Consider the following 22,175-nt stretch of genomic DNA (forward strand, 5'->3'; position numbering starts at 1 on the left):
GAGTCTACAACAGAAAACCAGATTCTTTGACTCCTCTACTGTACATGATCTCTAGCTTGAAGCAGTTAATGGAGGATAAAAAACGTGGCTACTATTCTGTTCTAATGCATGCAATTTAGCAGAAACTCCAAACAAGAGGTGCAGTATTATAAGTGCAGGCTTCTGTCTGCTTATAATTTTCCCTTCCATCTCTAAATTGGTCCCTATTATCTAGCACACCTGCTAATGCTCCCAGCAGAACATTAGGATTCGATTCCTGGCGTCCACACCAGCTATTGCAGCCTTGGATGCATCCTATAAATCCCTTACTATTCCTGGAAGACTCCTTGGATGGTCCTCTGTGATGCACCCTCTGAGGGTATCTTGAACCGTAGCCAACCAAGTAGCTGGTGGCCATTGGACTAGAGCCTAAGACAGAATCAACCTGTGATCTTGCAGATCCACTAATACTCCATGGCAGTTGAGCTTTTGATTGGCGGCTCAGAGATGATCAGAGTAGGACATGAGCAAAAATGTTGCGGACGAAACGTATGTTCTACATGCTTCTCCTTCATTCCAAACTGATTAAAAGAAACGTGTTGATAAATTGTAGGGAAACCATTTTAATCAGGGAAAGGTATTTTCACTTTTGTTGAAGTCTTCTTATTTAGCTGTTGAATTTAGTGCTTCATAATTCATATCATAATCACCATTAAGTGTCATTTATAACAAGGTGGGGGAAATTTTCTTATTTTCCCTAAGAGATCATTGGTTCAAATTCTTTTTTTTCCTCCTCACTTCTTAAATCTCACACTTCCCCGTTGGAAAATGTTTAAATTCCCCCCTTAAATGCCACCCTCCCCTATTGGAAATTATTTTTCTAAATTCCCTCCCCTATTGAAAACTATTTTTTTTAAATGTCTATTTAACACCTTAATACTATAGAAACCTATTTTAAATTTTTATTTCAAGAAATGATCATGAAGTGGTTCTTTTAGGTACCAAAGTAAGGTACGGGTACTGACTTTCGGAAAATTCGATCGGTAGGAAAGAAAAAAAAACACTCCTCTTGTTTTACTATGGGCTAGTTGTTCCATTTCTGAATTGCTAATAGGAATCATCTATGGAGGTCTTTCAAAATAAAAAATTCTACATAATCTAACAAGTAAAAACTCTTGTACATATTAAATTGTTTAGATGATGCTACCAGTCCCTTTAGAATCCATTTACAACATATTAGTGCTCTTAACCCTTCTCAAATCTGCAAGACAATCCTTGTTAAATGACAATTCTATTTGAAAGTGATTTATCCTTATCATGTGATTTATCCCCACAGTATTGGAAGAAAGTGACAACAATTGTACTCAAGTCAATTGTTTTGTTGTGGTCGAGATGTGAATTTGGATTTGAAATGATTGTTTTCTGCATTTTTTCAGAGATGATTACTGATTACTACACATAAATGACAGAAAATAATGCCATTAGCCAACTAAAACCATGCTTTCATTGATACATATTCATATGCTAATTGTCAGCTCAGTGCTGAAGTAGATGTAATATGATAAATAAACCTATGCTACAGACAAAAAGGATATTATCCTTGTACGTATTGTTGTCAATAACATTCTAATCCTTCCAGCAAAATTTCTCTAATCAAACCCTAGATTGCAAGAACCCTCAAATTTCCAACGACTTAAAGGACCATCAAAACCGAGAAAGGCAAAACATGAAAATGAACAAGACAACATGACCTGCGAAAAGTCATCATAACCTTCTTAGATTTGAAATCATAAATATAATCCTAAAACTAATTGGTCATAGATTACATCAACTTCTTGATAGTATGAGTAGAGAATCAGAAAAATTAAATAGAAAGAATACTCAAATGAAGAGAACTTGAAATTCTAAACAGAAAAATTTCTTTTCTCCAAAACTTTCGTGAACAACTTAGATCATCTTCATTCTCCTTGTATCAACACTCAAGATCGTATCAGTCAGATACAAATGCTCTTGCAACCTTCTCAACCTTTGCACAATGAAAATCGAAATTGACTCTCATATCTCTGGGGTTAACAAATGCAAACTAGGTTGCAAAATTCTACCTTAGCTCACTATAGTCAAATCTAACAATGTAATATCATCACTGCTCCTCACTGCTCATTCCTCCTCTGTGCTCCTTTCCACCAGAAATATGAAATATACAAGTGATCTTGCAACACGTGCGCCTCCACTTCTAACAAGAAATTCATTCTGAGTAAAAAATTGAAATTGATTTACATTTAGTTCATTTGTCAGAACTGTTTCTAGATTAAGGGGGAAAAACTCTAAAAGCTCGTATGATTTCTGTTTGGTTATCCGCAATATTCATGAATCTCATAGGAGATCTTAGCAACCGATTGAGAAAAAATAACAGGTATGAATTAGCAACTTTCCCCAAAGATGTTCGTCAACAACATTGTCAATAACTCTTTTGACACTGGCACAGAGTGAGGATTCTATACAAATATTACTCTATTGCTCATCATAAAGTACTCGTCAAGTAAAAAGACTCGCCTACACCCAAAGTGGACCACTATTCTAGTACTACTACAGCTTTAGTAAATCAAACTTGAAATCTTTTTTGGATACATGCCCTAAAATTCAATTTAAGCATGGAATTTGGGGTAAATTAACAAATAACTGCAATACAGTGAAAACTTAACATAGCAGGTAGAGATAAATGCTATATTCAGCAAAACTAAAAGTTAAAAGCTATAGAAAACAAGCCAACATCGGAAACAGCAGATTATACAACATTTGAACACAAAACCTAATGAAAAGACAGGAGGAAGACAATATACTTTATCAGCAGGAAAAGGATCTCAAATTCAGAAGCTTCAGAAATATCTCTATATAATTCTGCTGTCATTTACCAGATCCCTACCTACAACATGTCCAGACCTTATAAAGGGAAAATGGCATTTGTTCAGAACATATGAAAGGGATCAAATAGTACCTAATTTCTATGTGGTTTAAAAAAACTGACAACAAATCATATAACAGTATTTATCTTTCCACATATTATCTTTGGAATAGTTGAAAAAACAGGGACAGTATTTACCTTTCCACATATCATCTTTGGAATAGTTGAAAAAACAGGGACTTTGTTCATTTGATTTTCTTTTCCGTTTATTGTTCTAGTCCAATGAGATTTAAAAGATAGAAGCTGACAAAGTTCTGCTACAAAAATTTCTATTTTGACAAGAAAAGGAATCCAACTGAAAAAAATGATGGAATAAACTAAACTTCTTAAGTAAGAATAAGGCATGGAAATTAGAAGGCAAATCGAACTCCACACTTTACAACATATTCATAATCACCACTTCACCAAACTGCATGCAACAAGCCATTTTGTTCCATGAACCATCTCATAACCTAAAACTTTCCTGAAACTAAAACCTAAAAGCAAAATTCCAAGCCCTTCTCATACAAAGCATCTCCAAATAGCAACTTTAAATTTGGCATACATACTTTCCATTCAACATACATACTGGATGGTCCAAAGCCTCAACAAGAATATATAAAGCCATTTTCATTGAACACCAATGCTTGAATCAACATAAAGCAATGCAAAAATAACAGTAAATTACAATCATTACTAAGAAAAAAACTCAAAGTGAAAAAAAAATAAAGGGATTGAGGAGCCAGAAAGCATTAACAGATAGTACGTACTATGTTTACATTAGAGGCAGAATGCCACGTTGACGGAATACAACTTAAGAAAAGAACCAGGGGATTAAGATTCATCACCATGCAGAATTATGTAAAAATACCATAAAAACATTACGTCAAAGAAAAACCCTCAAACAATTGGAAACAAAAGGTACAACAGCAATTTAGACAATTTCAATGTCACGAGAGTAGCTACAGAAAAGGGCACAAAACATTATGTGCATCTAGGAAAGACAAAAGAATAGATTGAGTACAGTATTCTTTGGCTACCATCCATTTCCTTTTCTCCTTCCAAAATTACTTGAGATTAACATCATTTGGAAACTTTTACATGAACTCCTTGATAACTAAAAAAAACCCACAAGCAGCAAAAGATAAATCTGAAGAAATCTATAATAATGATGATAATAATAATGATAATGATAATCATAATAATAATGATAATACTAATAATAATAATAATAATGATAATAAAAGTAATAGTAATAATAAACAAGTTACAAAGGAAGAAAACATAGCTTTGATAGAGGATTATTTGAAAAGTTTTGCAAGAATAATAGTGTAGCACTAGTTGCGATATGATATTTGTGAGATGAAAAGGTGGTTGGGAAATAAAAAGGTGATTGGAATACTTGTTTATAATGCAATTTTTTTGCAAATAATCATCAATCCAAACATGTCTTCTTTTAAAGAAAAAAGGAATCAGGGAGGGGGAAAGCAAAACAAAAAACAAAAAACAGAAAACGAAAAAGAAAGAAAGAAAAGACAACTTTTCACTGAAGCAAACCCAAATTGGCTAACAAAAGGTTGACAAACAATTTGAGAAAGAAAGAAAAATAGAAAAAATGCACTCTTAAAATAACAAAGATTAAATGAAGTCGAAAAACTAAAGGAACAGGATGGGGGGAAAAACCCAAATATTACCATATGTTGAATAGTAGAAGCTAGGGAAAATGAATGCTCAATATGTGTCCTTACCCAATTTAGCGTCCCAGTAGTTATAGTTCAGAGTTGATAAGCTCTTCAACAGAGTTTGTATACTTGGAAATAAGATCCCTGAAATCAGACAAATCAAAGATGAAGCTGGTAAAAAGAGAGCCAAAGGCAATAAGAACAAATATAAGGTACGTATATATTGATAACTGAATGATGGAGATATCAGAATCTAGGCACCTTCGCTGATTCAATAACTGTTCAGTTTCCTCTAGTTTATGCTTTTGTCCCTCGACTGTCTGTCAATATTGGTACATCCTGGGCTCAGCTTTCCACATAACAAATAAAATCCAAAAGGATGCAAAATCTAAACAGAGTATAAAAATCCCCAGTGGCAGGACTTAAAAGAATGCCAAAATCGTAGAACAACACATTTAAACTCCACTTTTATCTATTTAGTTATCTTGAGGAGGAGGAGGAGGAGGAGGAAGGGGGGTGGTGTTGAGACTCAGTGAGTATGCCAAAATCATAGAACAACACATCTAAACTCCACTTTTATCTATTTAGTTATCTTGAGAGTGTGTGTGTGTTGTGGGGGGGGGGGGAGGGGGTTGAGACTGAGCAAGTGTGCAAAATAAGTCTTCATGTAGCATTACAACAACAATCTAAAGAATCTGCAGAAAACTTACCATGGATCTGGAGTTGATTGAACCCGAAATTGAGTTTAGCAGCTGTTGACACTTGTCAAATTGGCTGTTCAATTCGGTAACCTTTAGAAGAAGATGGTGAAGAAGAAGAAGAATGTACACAGAAAGCGTCATCATTTATGGTTATAGAATAAAAGAAGGTGGTATTAGTCTGAGGAAATTCATTATATGGATTAATTTTGATAGAATCACTCACTAGTGCATCTGAATGCTGATCTCGAGTTCCATTCTCTATAGCATCTGCTAAGTTTTCCACTAGCTGTAAACATACAAATCAAAAGAAAAGCTTATTAGAAAAAGCGAGGAGAGCTGGGGAACCAACTATTGCTATTTTGCCAAAAGTAAATTCTGGGTTTCTGACAGAAAACCTACGTGTAGAAGATGGAAATGAGATGCAAGTGACTGGTGCTGCTGCTGCTGCTGGGAAAAACAATGTTGCTGCTGCTGTTGTTGCTGCTGATACAGCGGTGGCTGTTGTTGGAGGAAGAGGTGGTGTTGATCCTGAGTGGAGGAGGGAGTAGAAGGGTTGCTGCTGCTGCTGAGAGTCTGGACGTTTGAGATCATTGACCAATTTCCTCCGTAGTGATCCATTGACAATCCTCAGCCCACAGCCCTCAATGTGCTTGCTAAAATGCCTACAAAAGGTGTATATATTATGAGTACTTCCAAGCCGAGAGGGGACCCTGGGCTATTGTGTTGCTGCTGTATTATTATTGACATCAATGCAATTATGACTATAATCTTGGAAGACAATGTTTGTATTTTTCACATTAACACTGAATGCTTTGCCTTCCCTAATACAAACATGTTGTACCCTTCCTAGTTGGAGCCCTGAACAAAAAAAAGATGATTCACAGAAATATTCAACACCATGTACCTCTTAAGTTAATGAAAGATTCCTTTTATCCTCCATCTTCCCCCCCCCCAACCCAAGCCACCACCCTGCCCCTCTTCCCCAACACTTAGAAATGATGCTACAATTTTCAACAAGAGGCCAAAGATCACATATATTGCCCATATAACAACATTTACCATCATCACATTACAATAACTATATATGTGTAGCAGATTCAATTAAAACTAAGAGTCTGTTTGATAACATAAAAAAGTGCTGAATCTGAATTTTTTCAGACATTCAGATGTTTTGAGTGTTTGATAAATGAAAATCTATTTGCTGAACTTGTTAAGCAGTGCTGAATCTGTGTGTATTTTTTTCAGCACAAGAATCCTAACTGAATGCTTAATTCTGATAAGAATCAATAGAATTACTTCAACTACCTTATCTTATCTACCAAATCTATCCTTGTTTGTTAATTATGTTCAAAATTCTTATCTAATTAAACAACATAATATTCTCTATCTAACGATTTTTAGTTTCTCTTTTCTCCCTTTTTAATGACTTTCATATCTTCTCCATACTCCTAATATAATATATTTCATCTGTTATATTAATTTGATTTAAAAATAAATATTGTCATTTTCATACCTAACAATTTTAAACTAATTAAATCATAGATTCTATTTCTTTTTTGAATGAAAGGATATAAGGGCAAAATTGTCAAATTAAACTTATTAAGCATTCAGCTATAAATATTTATCAAACAGCATAAATAGGTTTAGCATTAAAATTCAGACATTCATATATTTTTTTCAGTGCTTAAAATTCAGCAAATTAATTGTTTCAGTATTCAGATTTCAGAATTCAGACTTCAGAATTCAGATTCAGTTCTATCAAACGGAACCTAAGAATGGTAGCATCATTTCTAGTGTTTACTGAAAAATTAGTCCAAAAATACAAGTGTTTTAACATCAAAATGTAATAAGATCAAAGTCCATCAAATTCCTGCTTGTTAACAATAATAATGGTAAAGCACGTTGGGAGATTCTAAGCACTAACTTAGATCTGAAACTTTTTGATAGAACAATTTGGAGGGATATTTCTACATTACTAGCACAACAATTTGATCCAATTATTTGCCTGATTGTTTTGACTAACTACCAAAACTAGTAAAAGAAACAGAATCCTGGTTGGGATATTAATACTATTACTTGTTAAGGCTTGCAACGAGACAGAATGCTACTGCTGCTGTGCTACCCGCACCCTCCTCCCCCTTCACCACCACCCCGCAACCCCACTCCCTCCCCTTCCCCTCTATCCTCCATCTCCCCCTTCCCCCGCCACCCATCCCTTTTCTCCACCACCTCCCACAGCCCCCTCCCCCTCTACCCTCCCCCCATCTTCTCCCCATTCAGCCCAACCCACCCGCTGCCACCCTCACCTCCCCCCAAACCCCAGGCAGCCCCTCTCCCCAGCTTCTCCCCCTTCAGCACAACCCACCCGCTGCCATCCTCACCTCCCCCAAAACCCCCAGGCAGCCCCTCTCCTTCTCCCCTTTCCCTCCCACACTCAATTCACAAACCCAGAAATTTAAAGAAGCCCACAGACAACCATATTCAAAGACTTGAATTCACGGACCCCGATAATCACAAACTCCACAAAAACTTGAATTGATAGAAACCCAGAAATTTTACCGACAACCATATTATGCATTCTTAACAACAAAATAATTCCACGAAACAACAAAGATTCACACAAAATCCTCCCATTCAAAACTTAAGTTAAAACTTACAACCAAGAAAAACGAAGCCATAAAAAAATAACCAAAAAAAATTCAAGCACTCAAATCAGCATAATCCTGTAATCAACAAAAAAGAAAATAAGAATAAGGAACTTCACACTGCTTTGTGGCCAAGAAATGTAGCGATATAATGGCGGTGACGCTGGTGGCAGATTCTGGCGAAGTTGAAAATCCACTCCTATCCTATTCTCCTCTGTTCCTTTTTCCTGATCGGGATTTGTTCTTGGTTTTCCAAACTGAAATCTTCAATAAAATGTTCTATCAGTTCTTGGAAGCCTTCTCGTCCAGCTGACGAAGGGAAAAAAAATGATGAAAGGGGTTCTGAGTTTAGTTTTTGATATTAAAAAAAATGATGAAAGGGGTTCTGAGTTTAGTTTCTGACATTTGCACTGACCTCCCTTGTGGTTTGAAACATTACACAGACCTCCCCTGAGGTTACTAATCCTTTGCAAATTCAGTCCAAACGATTAAAATATTATTTTAGGGAGTGAAATTAGAATTTTGTACCAAATTTGTCCTTTGTACTACATGTCCAATGAATGACAAAGTATTACAAATCAATTAACAATTAATAAACTTTAAGGAGTATAGTTTATAGGCAAATACGCATTACCTATTTAAAATACCGGTTCTTTATGGGTATTTTATTTTCAAACATTTAATTTAATACAAATATTTACGCTCAAATACAGATTTGTATGTACTTTCAAATATTTAATTTTTGTTAAATGCAAAAACTACCAATCTCTCTTCCGTAAAAATATTAACATAACACTTTTTTAATTTTAGTTGCAAACATTTATGTATTTAACATAAATTAAATGATTCAGAATAAAATGCCCATAAAGAGCCAATACTTTACTCATGTAATGGATGAAATCCATAAAGAATTAATACTTTATGGACCATTTCTTCTTTTTAAAAAAAATATTTAATTTATATTAAATAAATAATCTACCGATTTCCTTTTTGCAAAAATATTACTGTAATACGTTTAGAATTTTACTTACAAACATTAATATATTTATCATAAATTAAATGTTTGAAAGTAAAATACCTGTAAAGAACCAGTACTTTAAATGAGTAATGCGTGTTTGCCCATAAAGAACCGGTAACTATTTAAAGTACCGATTTTTTACGGGAATTTTACTTTAAAATATTTAATTTAATACAAATATTTACGCTCAAATACAGATTTGTATTTACTTTCAAATATTTAATTTTTTTTAAATACAAAATCTACCAATCTCTCTTCCGTAAAAATAATAATATAACACTTTTTCAATTTTAGTTACAAACATTTATGTATTTAACATAAATTAAATGATTCAGAATAAAATGCACATAAAGAGCGAATACTTTACTCATGTAATGGATGAAAGTCATAAAAAATTAATACTTTATGGCCTTTTTTTTTTAAATATTTAATTTATATTAAATAAATAACCTACCGATTTCCTTTTTACAAGAATATTACTGTAACACTTTTTGAATTTTATTTACAAACATTGATATATTTATCATAAATCAAATGTTTGAAAGCAAAATATCCGTAGAGAGCCAGTACTTTAAATGAGTAATGCATGTTTGCCCATAAATTATACTCCTTAAAGTTTATTAATTGTTAATTGATTTATAGTACTTTGTCATTCATTGGACATGTAGCACAAAGGGCAAATCTGGTACAAAATTCTAATTTCACTCTCTAAAATAATATTTTAATAGTTGGACTAAATTTGCAAAAGATTAGCAACCTTAGGGGAGGTCAGTGTAATTTTTCAAACTACAGGGGAAATCAGTGCAAATGTCAGAAACCTCAGGGGAGGTATCTGCAATTATCCCTTTTTGATATTAAATTGCGCAAAAACTAAAAGAGTTGAAGGTGCTGAAATTAAAGGATAATATCAGAAACCTCCCCTGAGGTTTCAAATAATTTCACTAGCCTCCCTAAATTTTGTAAATTGCAGAAACCTCCCTTAGGTTAAGATTTTGATAACAAAATTAGTCTTAATAAGAAAAAGTAACATTAAAAAAGTACTTTAAAGGGAGAGATGAAAGTTTTATTTCACAAATATTCCTTATGTATGTATATAAGTTGTATTAGTAAAAAAATAAAAATAAATAAATATTAGAATTAATTAATTACATACATACATTTTACTAGTCAAAAAGTTCACATTTAATACATTAGACAATGCTAATAAATAACAAAACTACATTAATCATCACAAGATTCAGCAAAACAAATTAATCATCTTTTTTAACATGAGATTTAATATGATTCTTGTGATTGTTAACATCAAAAGAATTTCAAATTTTGCCTTTCTTTTCCCTCTTTTCTCCTTTACTTCCATGAAATTACTTTACAACTACCACAATTTTAAGAGTTTTAAACAAAATCTCCTCATGAACAACCTTCTTTTTGCCCTCTGTTTTTTTCTTCTACCAAAACCCTTCTTCTCTCATTGTGTACAACTGATTTCTAATCATTGTTAAGTTTTATCAATCACCAAATAGCGTCATTTGGTACATCAATTGGCATTATTTCATATTTGCAAGTCACTGTTCATTATTAAAAAAAATTTCCAACAATTATTTCTATTAATGAATTACTAATAATTAATTAGTACACTAATTACTCAATCATTAGATATTAGTTTCTAATAAGACATAATATCTTAGAGTATATGAGTAATTTCTCCCCATGTGATGTAAGTAACTGGATCCACAATTTTACTAAGGAAAGTAAGTATAACTTTACAAACCTCAAGGGATGCAAGCAAAATTGTCAAAAACCTGAGGAGAGGTTTCTAAAATTATCCCGAGATTAAAAGTTTGAAGTACATTTCTTGTTTAATGAGGCTACATCCTGCAATTAGGCAATCAACTGTTTCCAAAAGAACATTTGGGGGGTAAATAATATTTGGTACCCCTAAATTTTAAAAATCTCGCCTACCTCCCTTATTTTTAACTTTTTATAACTTTATCAACCCATTTTAAAAGATATGATTTAAAAATTCATTTTGGGATAGATAAAACATTTCTATTCCAAAATTACCCTTTTTTCGTGGACCTTTAGTTTTCATAACAAACCAAATTAAATCCTTAAGGATTACAACATATTAATGATGGTGAAAGATCTTTTATAATTTTTGAAATCATCAGTCCAAACAAAAAAATGTAAAAGAAAAATTTGTTATAATTAGGGAAAATAACATTTTGTGCTTTGAAAATACCTCAAATAAGTTTCTAACTATATTGTTAATAATTTTTCTTTCTCTTGTTTTCAAGCCATCGATTTGGACAAAAAAGTTGGATCATTAAAAAATTCTAAATAATTTATAAAATCCTAAATTCATCCAAAAATACTTTGTGCTAAAGAAAGTTACTTTAATGTTTTTGAAAATACCTCAAATGAATTTGTAAACATAATTTTAGACATTGTTTTGTTTCTGATATTCAAGTCATTGGTCTATATAAAAAATTAGAAAGTTCAAAATTTTAAAATTTATAAAACTCCTCAAATTAAAAAAAAAACATTTTATAGTGAATGAATTTTTTTTTCTAAAGCACCCGCTAGTATAATCGATTCTATTATAACTAAGCTTTCACACCATTTGTCTTTATTTTCAAGCTTTTAGTAGTATATGTTCACTTTTGGAAAAATAGTAGGATAACACAAGGGCAATTTTGGCATGAAAATATTTTCTCTCTCCAAATATGAGTTTCTTATAATATTTTTTTGAAATGGGTTGATAATGTTACAAAAAAAAAGGGAGGTAGGTGAGATTTCTCAAAGTTCAAGGGTACCAAGTGACATTCCTACAAACCTTAGGGGAGGTTTCTGAAATTATTCCTTACTTTTATCTAGTAAAAAATGTGTAAACTTTTCCATCTTGTATAAATTTCTCATGAATAGAATGGTAAAATTTAAAGTCTTGCAAAATTGAGTGTAACTAACTCTCTGTCCGGCTCTAGAGTCATAAAAATGATAGTTAGAAGAAGAGAGAAATGGTACGTTAGCTAGTACAAGGATAAGACTTGGGTTAAACTCGTCTAATTTACATACCTTCGGATCTCTTCTGCTTCATTAGAATCAACTCCCATTTACAAGATATTCATCGATCACAATTAGGAATTTCATGAATAGGTCTTGATTGATATAATTTAACCAAATCAGGGACGCTACAGTGGTTCAATTTACCCCAATTCGTAAAGTTTGCTTTTGTTTACAATATCAGCCACCAAAGTTCTTGTTTTTCCATTAACTCTTTCTCATTATAGCATTTTTGTAGCATAGAAAAAAGTCTATAGTATAAGAATCAATTTTCAAAAGTAATTATACACGGTGATGGTCCAAAATCTTTGCTCATGTGACTAGCAACTTTTTTCACAATCCAAAACGCGATGAATCAACTACCAGGCATTCCCACTTAGGCTATAATCGAATTGAGAATTTAACAAATATTTTAAAATTAACTTGTTAAATACTCGATTCGAGATCAATTTTCAACGAACTCAAGTTCAATTAAAATTCATTTATAGTTTTAAATTGAATTCAAACTTGTAGATATTCGACTTGTTAAAACTTGATCCGATTCGAATAATTTTTAATTTTTAAAATATTTGTATATTTTATGTAAAATTATATATGCATTATTTTATTATTTAGATATTATATATGTAATAGTGATAATTTAATATTAAAAATTGAAAAATTAAATAAAATTTTCGAGTCTCAAATTGAGCTCGAATTGGGCTCAAATTTGAACTTAAAATTTCAACTCAAGCTCGAACTATGAAAAGTTCAATTACAATTCTCTTTACAAGAGAATGCAAAAGAAAGTTCACATCTTGGGTAAGTGCATATTGAGGAAAGAAAAAAGCCTATTTTACACAACTCTCGTGCCAAAATTTCAAGAAAAGTGCTTAGTAGTCCCTCGATTTGATTAGTAGAAATGAAAAAAAACAAATGTGTATGAAATAATTTCTCACAACTTAGCTGTGAAGTCGAAGCAAATCAGCACTAAATTTCACCCTACTTCCCCACTCCTTAGGAGAACCTAACCCCATTCACTAAATTTATGGCTGTCTTTATGTTTTTTGCCAATTCAGCCGCTGCTCCAACATAAGTTTGGGGTGTTAAATTCAAGAGCATCATCTTTGCATCTCCTGGTATATCCAGGTTCTTAATAAATTCTCTCATGCTCCCTTGGGTCACCGCTCTTCCTCTTGTTACCTCCTTCAGTTTTTCATAAGGCTCTGGGACACCATATCTTCGCATGACCTAAAGACCAAACCAAAAAGATTATCATGTGAGTCGATTCTACAAAAGCAATAAAGTTAACTGAAGATAGTGAAATGAAAACCATCCACAATCTGAAGAAACAGTAAACAGTCAGCCATTCAAAACTGCAGTGAGTTCAAAAGGTACCAAATTAATTGTGAATTAGTCACTTAAATGCTAGAAAAATTCCTCCCCACTGCCACCTTAGACCATTTCTTGTTAGGGGAAAATATCTGGATCACTTCCAAACGATAGGGACTTGTCTCTAGTACTTAATCCAACCCTCTACAGATTATCTGTTTGCCTCCACATCACGGTATCAACCTATTCAACCACCTAGCTAGGCCTTCTCTCTCGAGACCAACCCACATTCACCCCTTACCCATATAAACCTCCCCAATCTTCTTCCTCTATCGAATCTTACAGGTCATCACTTCTTCAGTATTCTAGCTCTATCCATCTTGCCCAAATGAACACCCAGACAATGACTTCCAAACCCAGCACTTCGCATGTAAAAATCAAACTACAAATCAGATTAAACTTAGTGTTTACTCATCTGTGTTAAGCATACCCTGAACCAAGTAAAAGAAGAACTTAAAAAATGAAAGACACTTCCACAAATCCTTCAGGTCTCTATATGTTAGTGAAGAGGGAGTTCCCTGCTTTTCTATTACATGTCGGTGTTCTAGAGGGTGCATAATATTTTGGGCTCGTGTGTCATGAAAGTAAAATTGAACAACTGAGTGCAAGTTCATCATTGGCAGCTTTTAGGAGTGTGCTTTTATCGTCTATGTAAAGAGCTCAGGAATCCTCTTACTAGATAAACTATTGGACTTATTCTGCTCTCAGAAATTACTCAAATTTAGCAGAGAATCCTGTTGCTGTAGAAAGGCAAGTTCTTCCTTCCTCAGAGGGATGGAAGGCAGCTGTCAATGTGTTTTTAGTGTGTTCTACGTAGTTCAGTCTTTTATGTTTATTTATATAAAGAACTAAAATTTTCCTTTCCAAATCTTCCTTAAGTTGTCTTCTTCATTTTCTTCCTTTTGCTTGCACTCTTCCTAGTTTGAAAAACTGCGAGTCAATCAATTATATGTTATAGCTCAAAGCAATTAAAAGAGTTCCTATAAATATTTTTCCTTTCAGGTAGACAATAACCATAGCCATGAAGACAGTACAGGAGTCCCTATTAGTTGACCTCAGGGAAAATGATCTAATTATATAGTTCTTTTTCAAATCTGAAGGTGTTAACAGTTATATAGAACTCATTAAAGATGTCTGAATGTAATAAGAAATTAAATTCGTACTAGAATCTTTCCCGTTAACTCTTTTGCCCATTTAACTTGGGATCTTTCCATCACAGACATTATAAGACTTTGTCAAGTTATATACCAACATCTTGCTAGGAGGAGAAATTATGGGACTAAAACTACACAGTTTTTCTGCCCAGCATGCCAAATAATACCAACATCTCATCAATATGCCAAGTTACTGAGTACCAACTCCTCAAACATGCAACAAAGAAAGTAGACACCAAGTAACTGAAAGCACAAATTCAATATCAATTTATTTAGAAGATATCAAATGAAGATATTCACGCACAGTTTGTATTGGTTCTGCAAGCACCTCCCACGTGTGGTCCAAGTCTTCACTCAGGGAAGCTTCATTGACCTACAATAAAACAAAACCAGCCAAATTAGAAGCAACAAAAATGATGCCCAATTACCAGTTTTGCAAAGTTCTTAATATTTAAATAAAGATAAAACTGCTTTGGTTCTTTCATCTGAGAAAAGAAAAAATAGAAAAAGAAAATATATGGAAAAGAGTACATGGCTTCCTTCTAGAATGGATTCGTCAGGGGAAAAGACACAGTGAATTTGCCACAAGAAGCTATTATTCCAGTATTGTCAGAAATGCATTTCTAGTACAGATGTTAGATGCATTAGAGGCCACCAATTGCCAGCTGAGGTAGCCGACAAAAATCAACAAACTACAACTTTTTAGAATAATAAAAATAAAACTTTTTAGCAGGGTTTGATTGCGAAGGAAGAATGGAAGAAAACAAGGAATAGAGACACTGATAATCAAAGCATCAAACCAAGATGACACATATCCATGGCCTATATCCGATTCTCAAACAACTTTCGCCTTCTGATAAGCCCTAGCTAAAATACTAAAGCAACCCAACATTTTTCAATAAACTATGTTCTACAATTGGCCTGTGAAAGCCACCACAAAGACTACTCTAACTGAAGACCCTAAGAATCTTACCATGCTATTCCCTCTGAACTAGTAATCATGAAAAACCAATTACTGAGAAAACTGATTGAGCAACTTCACAAAGTATAAAGCTTACTAACAACTATTCCCTGTGAATAGATCCCAAGACATCATCTCTTTGACTAGTTATTCCCCCTTCATTTCCTAATCAGCCATACCACACCAATGAAGCAACATGAGCATGAGACTACTAATTCCACACAAGCATCTTTCTTATATACAATACTCAACATTCAATACCCCTCTGGTACTCATATTTCTTGACCATCAATGAGAGAACTATTGTAGAATACCTGAAGCTTCCCAATGCCCATTAATGTATTCCTGTAGGCTAGCAGAGAATGTCCTAAACCTACACCCATGTTTCTCAGAACAGTAGAATCAGTCAAGTCCCTCTGCAAATGACAAGCACAGAAATCAATAAGTAACTTTAAACAGAAAAAAGTGCAACTACAAAAATAAAGCACAAGCCAAAGTAATTACACATACATATCAAGCACAACCTTGGGATCTATCTAAAACAGTGTCTAATCAACTTTGTTTAAATTGAGTAACAACATCCCTAGCCAGGGTAAAAACTTCCAAGTACAATGATGAAATGGATATTTGCATAGAGCTGAAGATGACACAATTGAGAAGGAAAAAATATTGCACATTTACCTGCCAGCGTGAAATAGGTAACTTCATGCTTAAATGGGACAACCCTGCATTAGCCACTCCAAGATTTCCTTCGCTATTTTCAAAATCAATTGGGTTAACCTTGTGAGGCATTGTAGAAGACCCAATCTCACCAGCTTTAGTTATCTGCTCAAAAGCATGTACAAACACCAATCTTTCATCAAGAGACAACATGTATGTAAACATGAAACACGTGTACATATATATAAATGAGAAAAGTGTTCATATAAGAACATAGACAAAAATTGAAAACAAAAGATTTAAAACAACAAAAAACAGCACTGACCTGCTTGAAGTAACCTAAAGAGACATATCCCCAGATGTCTCTATCAAAATCAACTAGAATGTTGTTGAACTGGATTATAGAATGAAAAAGTTTGCCCATGTAGTCATGAGGTTCAATCTGCATTGCAGAATAATTAAATCAAAACCATGAAGTATCGAATAGTATCATTATGTCAAAGACATAAACCATGATACTTATTTTCATGAAATTGTCATCAAACCAGAAGATCATTCATTGGGAACCAGTATTAAAACTTTCAAATGAGGCAAGACCAATTGGTAATTCTAATAGTGAAGTGGCAACTCAAAGCACTGGGTGGCCTAATGCATGACTCAAATACCTCTGAAGAATAAGCTTCTAAATCTGCCAAAACCAAGCCTTAGGATCAAACATGACAAGGATCCCATAATATATTTTAATAAACTAGTCAAGGACAAAAAATAAGGGACAGGAAATGAGAAAATTTGAGCCAGAACATGATTAGTTTAGGAAAAGTACTTGCGGCACATAGGGATTGAAATCAATTCCAAGAGATGTCACAAATTCCTCCGCAACTTGCGGCCAATTGATATCAGGATACGCCACAAGATGTGCATTATAGTTTCCAACAGCACCAGCAAACTTCCCAAGTATTTTAACTTTTGAAATATCCCGCTTTTCCCAACTTAACCTGAATGCGAAAATTGCCATTTCCTTTCCCAAGGTTGTAGGTGAAGCTGGCTGCAAAGAAATGGCAGATGTGAACAATTCATTCGAGTTTTCAGCTGTTTGAAAAGTAAAGAATCAGAAACAGATCCAGCAATAAGTGTCATAAAATATATTGGAGATTCATTGTGCCTTAAAAGGGTAGAATAACTCAGGTTGCATTCCCACGCCCAATCCCCGAACCCCCTCAGGCTCAAAGAAAAAAAAATTAAAATAATAAGAAAGAACAAGTGATTGTTACCTGTCCATGGGTGCGAGAAAGCATAGGAATGTGAGCATTTTCCATAGCCATGTCACTTATGGCTGAAATCACTTCATCCATAGCAGGTAACATCACCATAGAAAGAGCTTCTTTCAGCATAAGTGCATGAGCAAGATTGTTAATGTCTTCAGACGTACAGGCAAAGTGGAAAAACTCGAGCACCTAGACAAGCGACAAGAAAAATACTGAACATATGCAAACCATGCACAGATATTATTTTGGGTTCCATAATTCTTTGGAAACATCATGCAGGGAAATCAAAAGAACTGAGAGTCCTAATGAGGCCATCATGTCATGTCTATAGAATAGAGTAGAAGGAAGGATGACATTTCCATTCAGCTAACATCAAGGTTCCAAACTGACACCTTTCCTATCTCTGGGTGTGACTGGCACCTTTGCTTCAAAAAGTATTCCACTGCCTTAACATCATGGTTAGTCACTTTCTCAATTTTCTTGACTTCCATGGCATCATCCAAGCTAAATCCATCAATCAAGCCTTGCAGATAAGTCTCAGCATCTTTAGAGAAGCTTGGAACCTCAGGAATTTCAGGAACTTGAGAAAGTTTTAACAACCATTTCACCTACAAAAAAAAGGGTTTCTGGCTATGATTTTGTTTGAAATTCATAAAGGCAGAGATGACAGCAAGGCAAAGAAAGAAATAAAGGACATGAAACACTCATGATCATTGGTGAGATGTTAAAGTGTTAAAACTGCTCATCCAAATTCAAAGAATAAGCATGATCAAGTTAGCATGAGAATTAGAGTTGCAAAGTAATTTATTAGATTGGCACAGTAAACTTGGAAGTGTGTACATAGCTCACCTCACCATATTCACACACAATATATATGACTGAAGAGAAAAGGGTCCCCTCTAAGAGATCTCTGCTCGTGAACTGAGACATTTATCCCACCACATAGATAAACCAACACACTTTGCCAACAGCCCTCGTACAGATCTCAAGTTAGGATGGCCAGAATTTCATGTCATGCCACATTTGCAGATACAGGAAGTAAAACTCCTCTGTGGATTGGTAGATGACAATTTATGTTTTGGACACCACTCGACATGATAAAAACCACAAATCGATAATACTATCCAGATCCAGCGCTATCTAACATCATTCCACCATTGCAGTCTCCATCAACATACAGAGTGTAATATAATATGACAAACTAATCTCTCTTTTTCCTTGTTAGAATATTTCGGCTGCATGATCAATAACTGTTTAAGTTTCAAATTCAGATTTCTAGAGAAAATTTGGTACTTTCCTTCCTCATAACAGCATTTTGTGGTAGGAATCACTACTACTCTTAAAATTCCCGAAGTAAAGCTTCAGCAGCCAAATTCAGCATGACTAACAACACAAGGATCAAATTTTAATAATTCCATTTCCTTCCAATCTTACAGAATTGTCAGACAGACTAAAATAAAACTTCCAGCAAAAGCCAAAAAAAGATTCAAAAAAGAAAAATATGATTTCTGTGCTCTGAAGTTCAAAATCAAGATAGTATAGAAAGTAAAGCTCCAAAAAATTTAAAGTAAGTCATGTCATGTATCTGCTAGTCCACCCATTTTGCCCTTTTTCCTCTTACTTTATTTGAAGCCAACACTAATTAGATAAGTTACTTCCAACCAGAATGTGAAATCAGGTGACCAACAATTTTCATTATGCTCTGAAAACTCAAACAGTACATTCCAGATGGTTTGCAGCAAGAATTATCTATAAGTCAGGGAAGCAATTTAGCAATATTACCAGTTAAAGAATTGCAGTATTAGAAACATACCTCAACTAAAACCCTAAAGCGAATTAAACCATATTCACTCATAAAAAAAGCTAGCTCCTTGACCTTAGCCCAATAACGTCCATCAAGAGGACACAGAGCTGTTAAGCTTGAGAGCTTTAAATCATGTGAATCATCAGCAGACATCTTCCTTCCCTATAAAAAAAATTCACAAAAACCCAATAAAATTTCACTAACGAAACCCCATAATAAGAACACAAAAATTTATTTGAAAAAAAAAATTCCAAGTTCCACCTGCCCTTTTTAAAAAAAAACACACACACAAAAGAACTGTAATTGCAACAAGGAAGAAGTTAAATAAACATGATGTTATCAAAGTTTCATCAAATTAGAAAAGAAAAAAAAGTAGCCATTACTTTTTCTACAGCTTTGGTACTGCTCTCTTTTGCAGCAGCTTTGCAGCAGCAGTTTTTGAGTGTGTGAAATGAAGCATTTGAGAGGTGGGGAGGACGGTGATGGTAGGGAAAATGGAGGTTTAAGGTTTGATAATTGCAGATTGGATTGCAATACGGCACTGCTTGGCAATGAATACGAGATACCACCCTAAAACTAGCCTCCACTTCCATCGGGCCAGACTTCTTCCCTGAATGAAATGACTAAGGGGATGCTTGGTTGAAGCTTCAGAATCGTAATTGTAATTGGAATTATCCTAGGTGAGTTGCCCTCACGCAACGCATGAGGCTGCCCTGATCTTGATGCTATGCTGCAATGTAGTAGCACAAAGACGATAAGATGATAATTTTCAGGCTTGCCCAGAAATGTCCAATTATTCAAATTGGGATATTAAATATAAAAGTTACATAAAGGTGCACCAAAATCTTTGCAATTATTTTTTGCAATTTTATTAAGCAATGAAGAGAAGCCACAATTTCAACCAGGTTGCTAAAGGACAGAGTCATTTTTGTTTTGCTGACTAATTGGACAGCAATGGCAATGTCATTAGTTTGAAACTAATACATCACCGCATAATGCTGCCTTACATTGTCTATGTACACCAAAAATGTGTTGCTCATGAACAAATTCAACAGGAATTTATAAACAACACTAAAATATGTTGGGCCAGAAATCCATATAATTGTAAAATATAGGAATGGCTGCAGAATAGCAAGAGATATAGGACTCAAAACGATAAGGATTGGAGAATTGTATGTGCTTTCTTGTCTATGATAAGATAAACAAGCCATTATCTCATACTTAGAATCTTCTCAACACAACATATGCCATTTAATTTTTGTACCAGCAACTCTTAGCATCATAGAAAATAAACATAAAATCTTATAGACTAAAAAGAGAGAGGGAAGAACACCCCAAAACAAAAAACTAAGTAAGATTAATTAAATAACAAAAAGTTAATTGAGATTAAGCATTACAGACTCAGATTGTTCGCAATCTAAGCACAATAATAGTAGAAAGGTCCACAAGTGCAATAGCATGGCAGTTCCATTTTTTTTTTTCAATCCAACCAAATCAAACTAACTTTCACTAAATATGATAACTCAAGCCAATCCCCTGGGAACAAAATCAACAAAAAATGTAATGAAAGAACCATACTCTAGCAAAAGAAAAAGGACAAGCAAGATTTATGTAAAGACATGAGCAAAGGACATCAATTATACCTGTTTATTTTGTGACAAAACGGTGTCTTCAGAGTTCAAACTATTGTTTTATCAAATGGAATAAAAAAGTAAAGCTCACTACATTGACAAAATATACATCCAGTCTAACATGAAAACTTCATGAAGAAATGTCATTGAAGTTGGCAATATCAAACTACATCCCCTAATAAACAACTAAAAAGTTGTGAAATTTGCTTGATTGATGGCTTGATTGATGTTCTTTAAGGATCATCATCATCACAAATACAAGCTTAAAAAATAGCTTCATTACCAGTGGCACTGGTAACTAACCAGGTTGGCATTCCCAACCGAAATAAATTTCAACAAAAGACAAACTACAAATTGCCTAAGAAAACTAATTAGTTTATTTTCCTTGCCAATATTGAGTTCATAAACAAAAGAAAAGCAAATCTTGCAACCCATCAATAAGATTGACAAATAACCAAAATCTAAAAAACAAGGCTAACATCTATAGACAAAGGGAATGAGCAAAACTACAAGTTGAACAGCAAATGTACAACGAATAATATGGCAGAGTTGAATTCTGGAAAGAGTAAATTGAACTTTAGGTCCTGGCAGTGTATGATTCCCAAAAGAAAAACTCGAAACAGTAAAAATGGAATAAGTAAAGCAAGAAAGTAAAAGAAAATAAATTTGGATCTAAAGGAAATAGGATGCCATCACAAATTTTCATCTTCACTTTTCTAAAGACTAATAACAGGGTTAAGAGAGCAGAAAGCTACAGTAACTGCAGGTGGAGAAATCTGTTCACACACAAAAAAGGGCATTAAAACATACCGTCATGGCTTAATGAAGAAAAGTAACCTCTTTTATTTTTTCTTCCTTCATCTAACAAAGACTTAGAATAAACAACACTGGCAAGAGCAAATTTATTAGGAAAAAAAGGAAAACGAAACCTTGGATCTGCACTAAACAAATTAACATTTTTTTTGTTCAAAAAAAAAGCCCCTAAATAAAATTCACCTTGAGAAAACAACTTCTACAATCCTTTTCTACTATGGTGCAAATCTTAATATCTCAACCTGTAACAAACATTTGGAATTTAGTAGAAAATAAAGATAGTTATAATTCTTATGTTACACCATGAAATCTGGCATAGCATATGTAAGATCACAAAAGGAAGTAAAACAATAGGAACGAAGCACTAAGCACCTGAATGTTTTTTCAAAGTTTTACATCTAGATCACACTCAATGTAATTAGTCATCTCTACAGAAGGAAATTGAACCTGAGAAAGTACCTTAAAGTAAAAGCCTTTAACACTTACTAAG

The 22,175-nt window shown here is 33.8% G+C and overlaps 2 protein-coding genes across 3 annotated transcripts; both read right to left on the reverse strand.

The window, feature by feature from the left end:
* Positions 1-1,835: 1,835 nt before the first annotated feature.
* LOC113770016 (mediator of RNA polymerase II transcription subunit 9-like) lies at positions 1,836-8,300 on the reverse strand. Of its 2 annotated transcripts, none has more exons than XM_027314359.1 (7): positions 8,068-8,300; positions 5,703-5,965; positions 5,527-5,589; positions 5,313-5,393; positions 4,864-4,922; positions 4,669-4,746; positions 1,836-2,229 (listed from the first exon to the last, which is right to left on the reverse strand). In XM_027314359.1, the coding sequence occupies exons 2-6, from the start codon at positions 5,919-5,921 to the stop codon at positions 4,689-4,691; spliced, it is 480 nt and encodes a 159-aa protein (XP_027170160.1). In that variant the 5' UTR covers positions 5,922-5,965; positions 8,068-8,300; the 3' UTR covers positions 1,836-2,229; positions 4,669-4,688. The 2 variants fall into 2 exon arrangements, with proteins under 2 accessions (XP_027170160.1, XP_027170161.1); XM_027314360.1 differs by lacking the exon at positions 1,836-2,229 and adding an exon at positions 3,807-4,037.
* Positions 8,301-12,754: 4,454 nt separating this feature from the next.
* On the reverse strand, positions 12,755-21,929 carry LOC113770817 (adenylosuccinate lyase-like). The gene is made up of 11 exons (XM_027315405.1): positions 21,869-21,929; positions 19,625-19,971; positions 19,251-19,403; positions 17,830-18,045; positions 17,444-17,626; positions 16,996-17,217; positions 16,498-16,614; positions 16,194-16,337; positions 15,827-15,928; positions 14,856-14,924; positions 12,755-13,256 (listed from the first exon to the last, which is right to left on the reverse strand). The coding sequence occupies exons 2-11, from the start codon at positions 19,832-19,834 to the stop codon at positions 13,023-13,025; spliced, it is 1,650 nt and encodes a 549-aa protein (XP_027171206.1). The 5' UTR covers positions 19,835-19,971; positions 21,869-21,929; the 3' UTR covers positions 12,755-13,022.
* Between the last annotated feature and the right edge of the window lie 246 nt (positions 21,930-22,175).

This window comes from Coffea eugenioides, chromosome 5, assembly GCF_003713205.1.
Source record: "Coffea eugenioides isolate CCC68of chromosome 5, Ceug_1.0, whole genome shotgun sequence".
In the NCBI taxonomy this organism is placed as follows: Eukaryota; Viridiplantae; Streptophyta; class Magnoliopsida; order Gentianales; family Rubiaceae; genus Coffea; species Coffea eugenioides.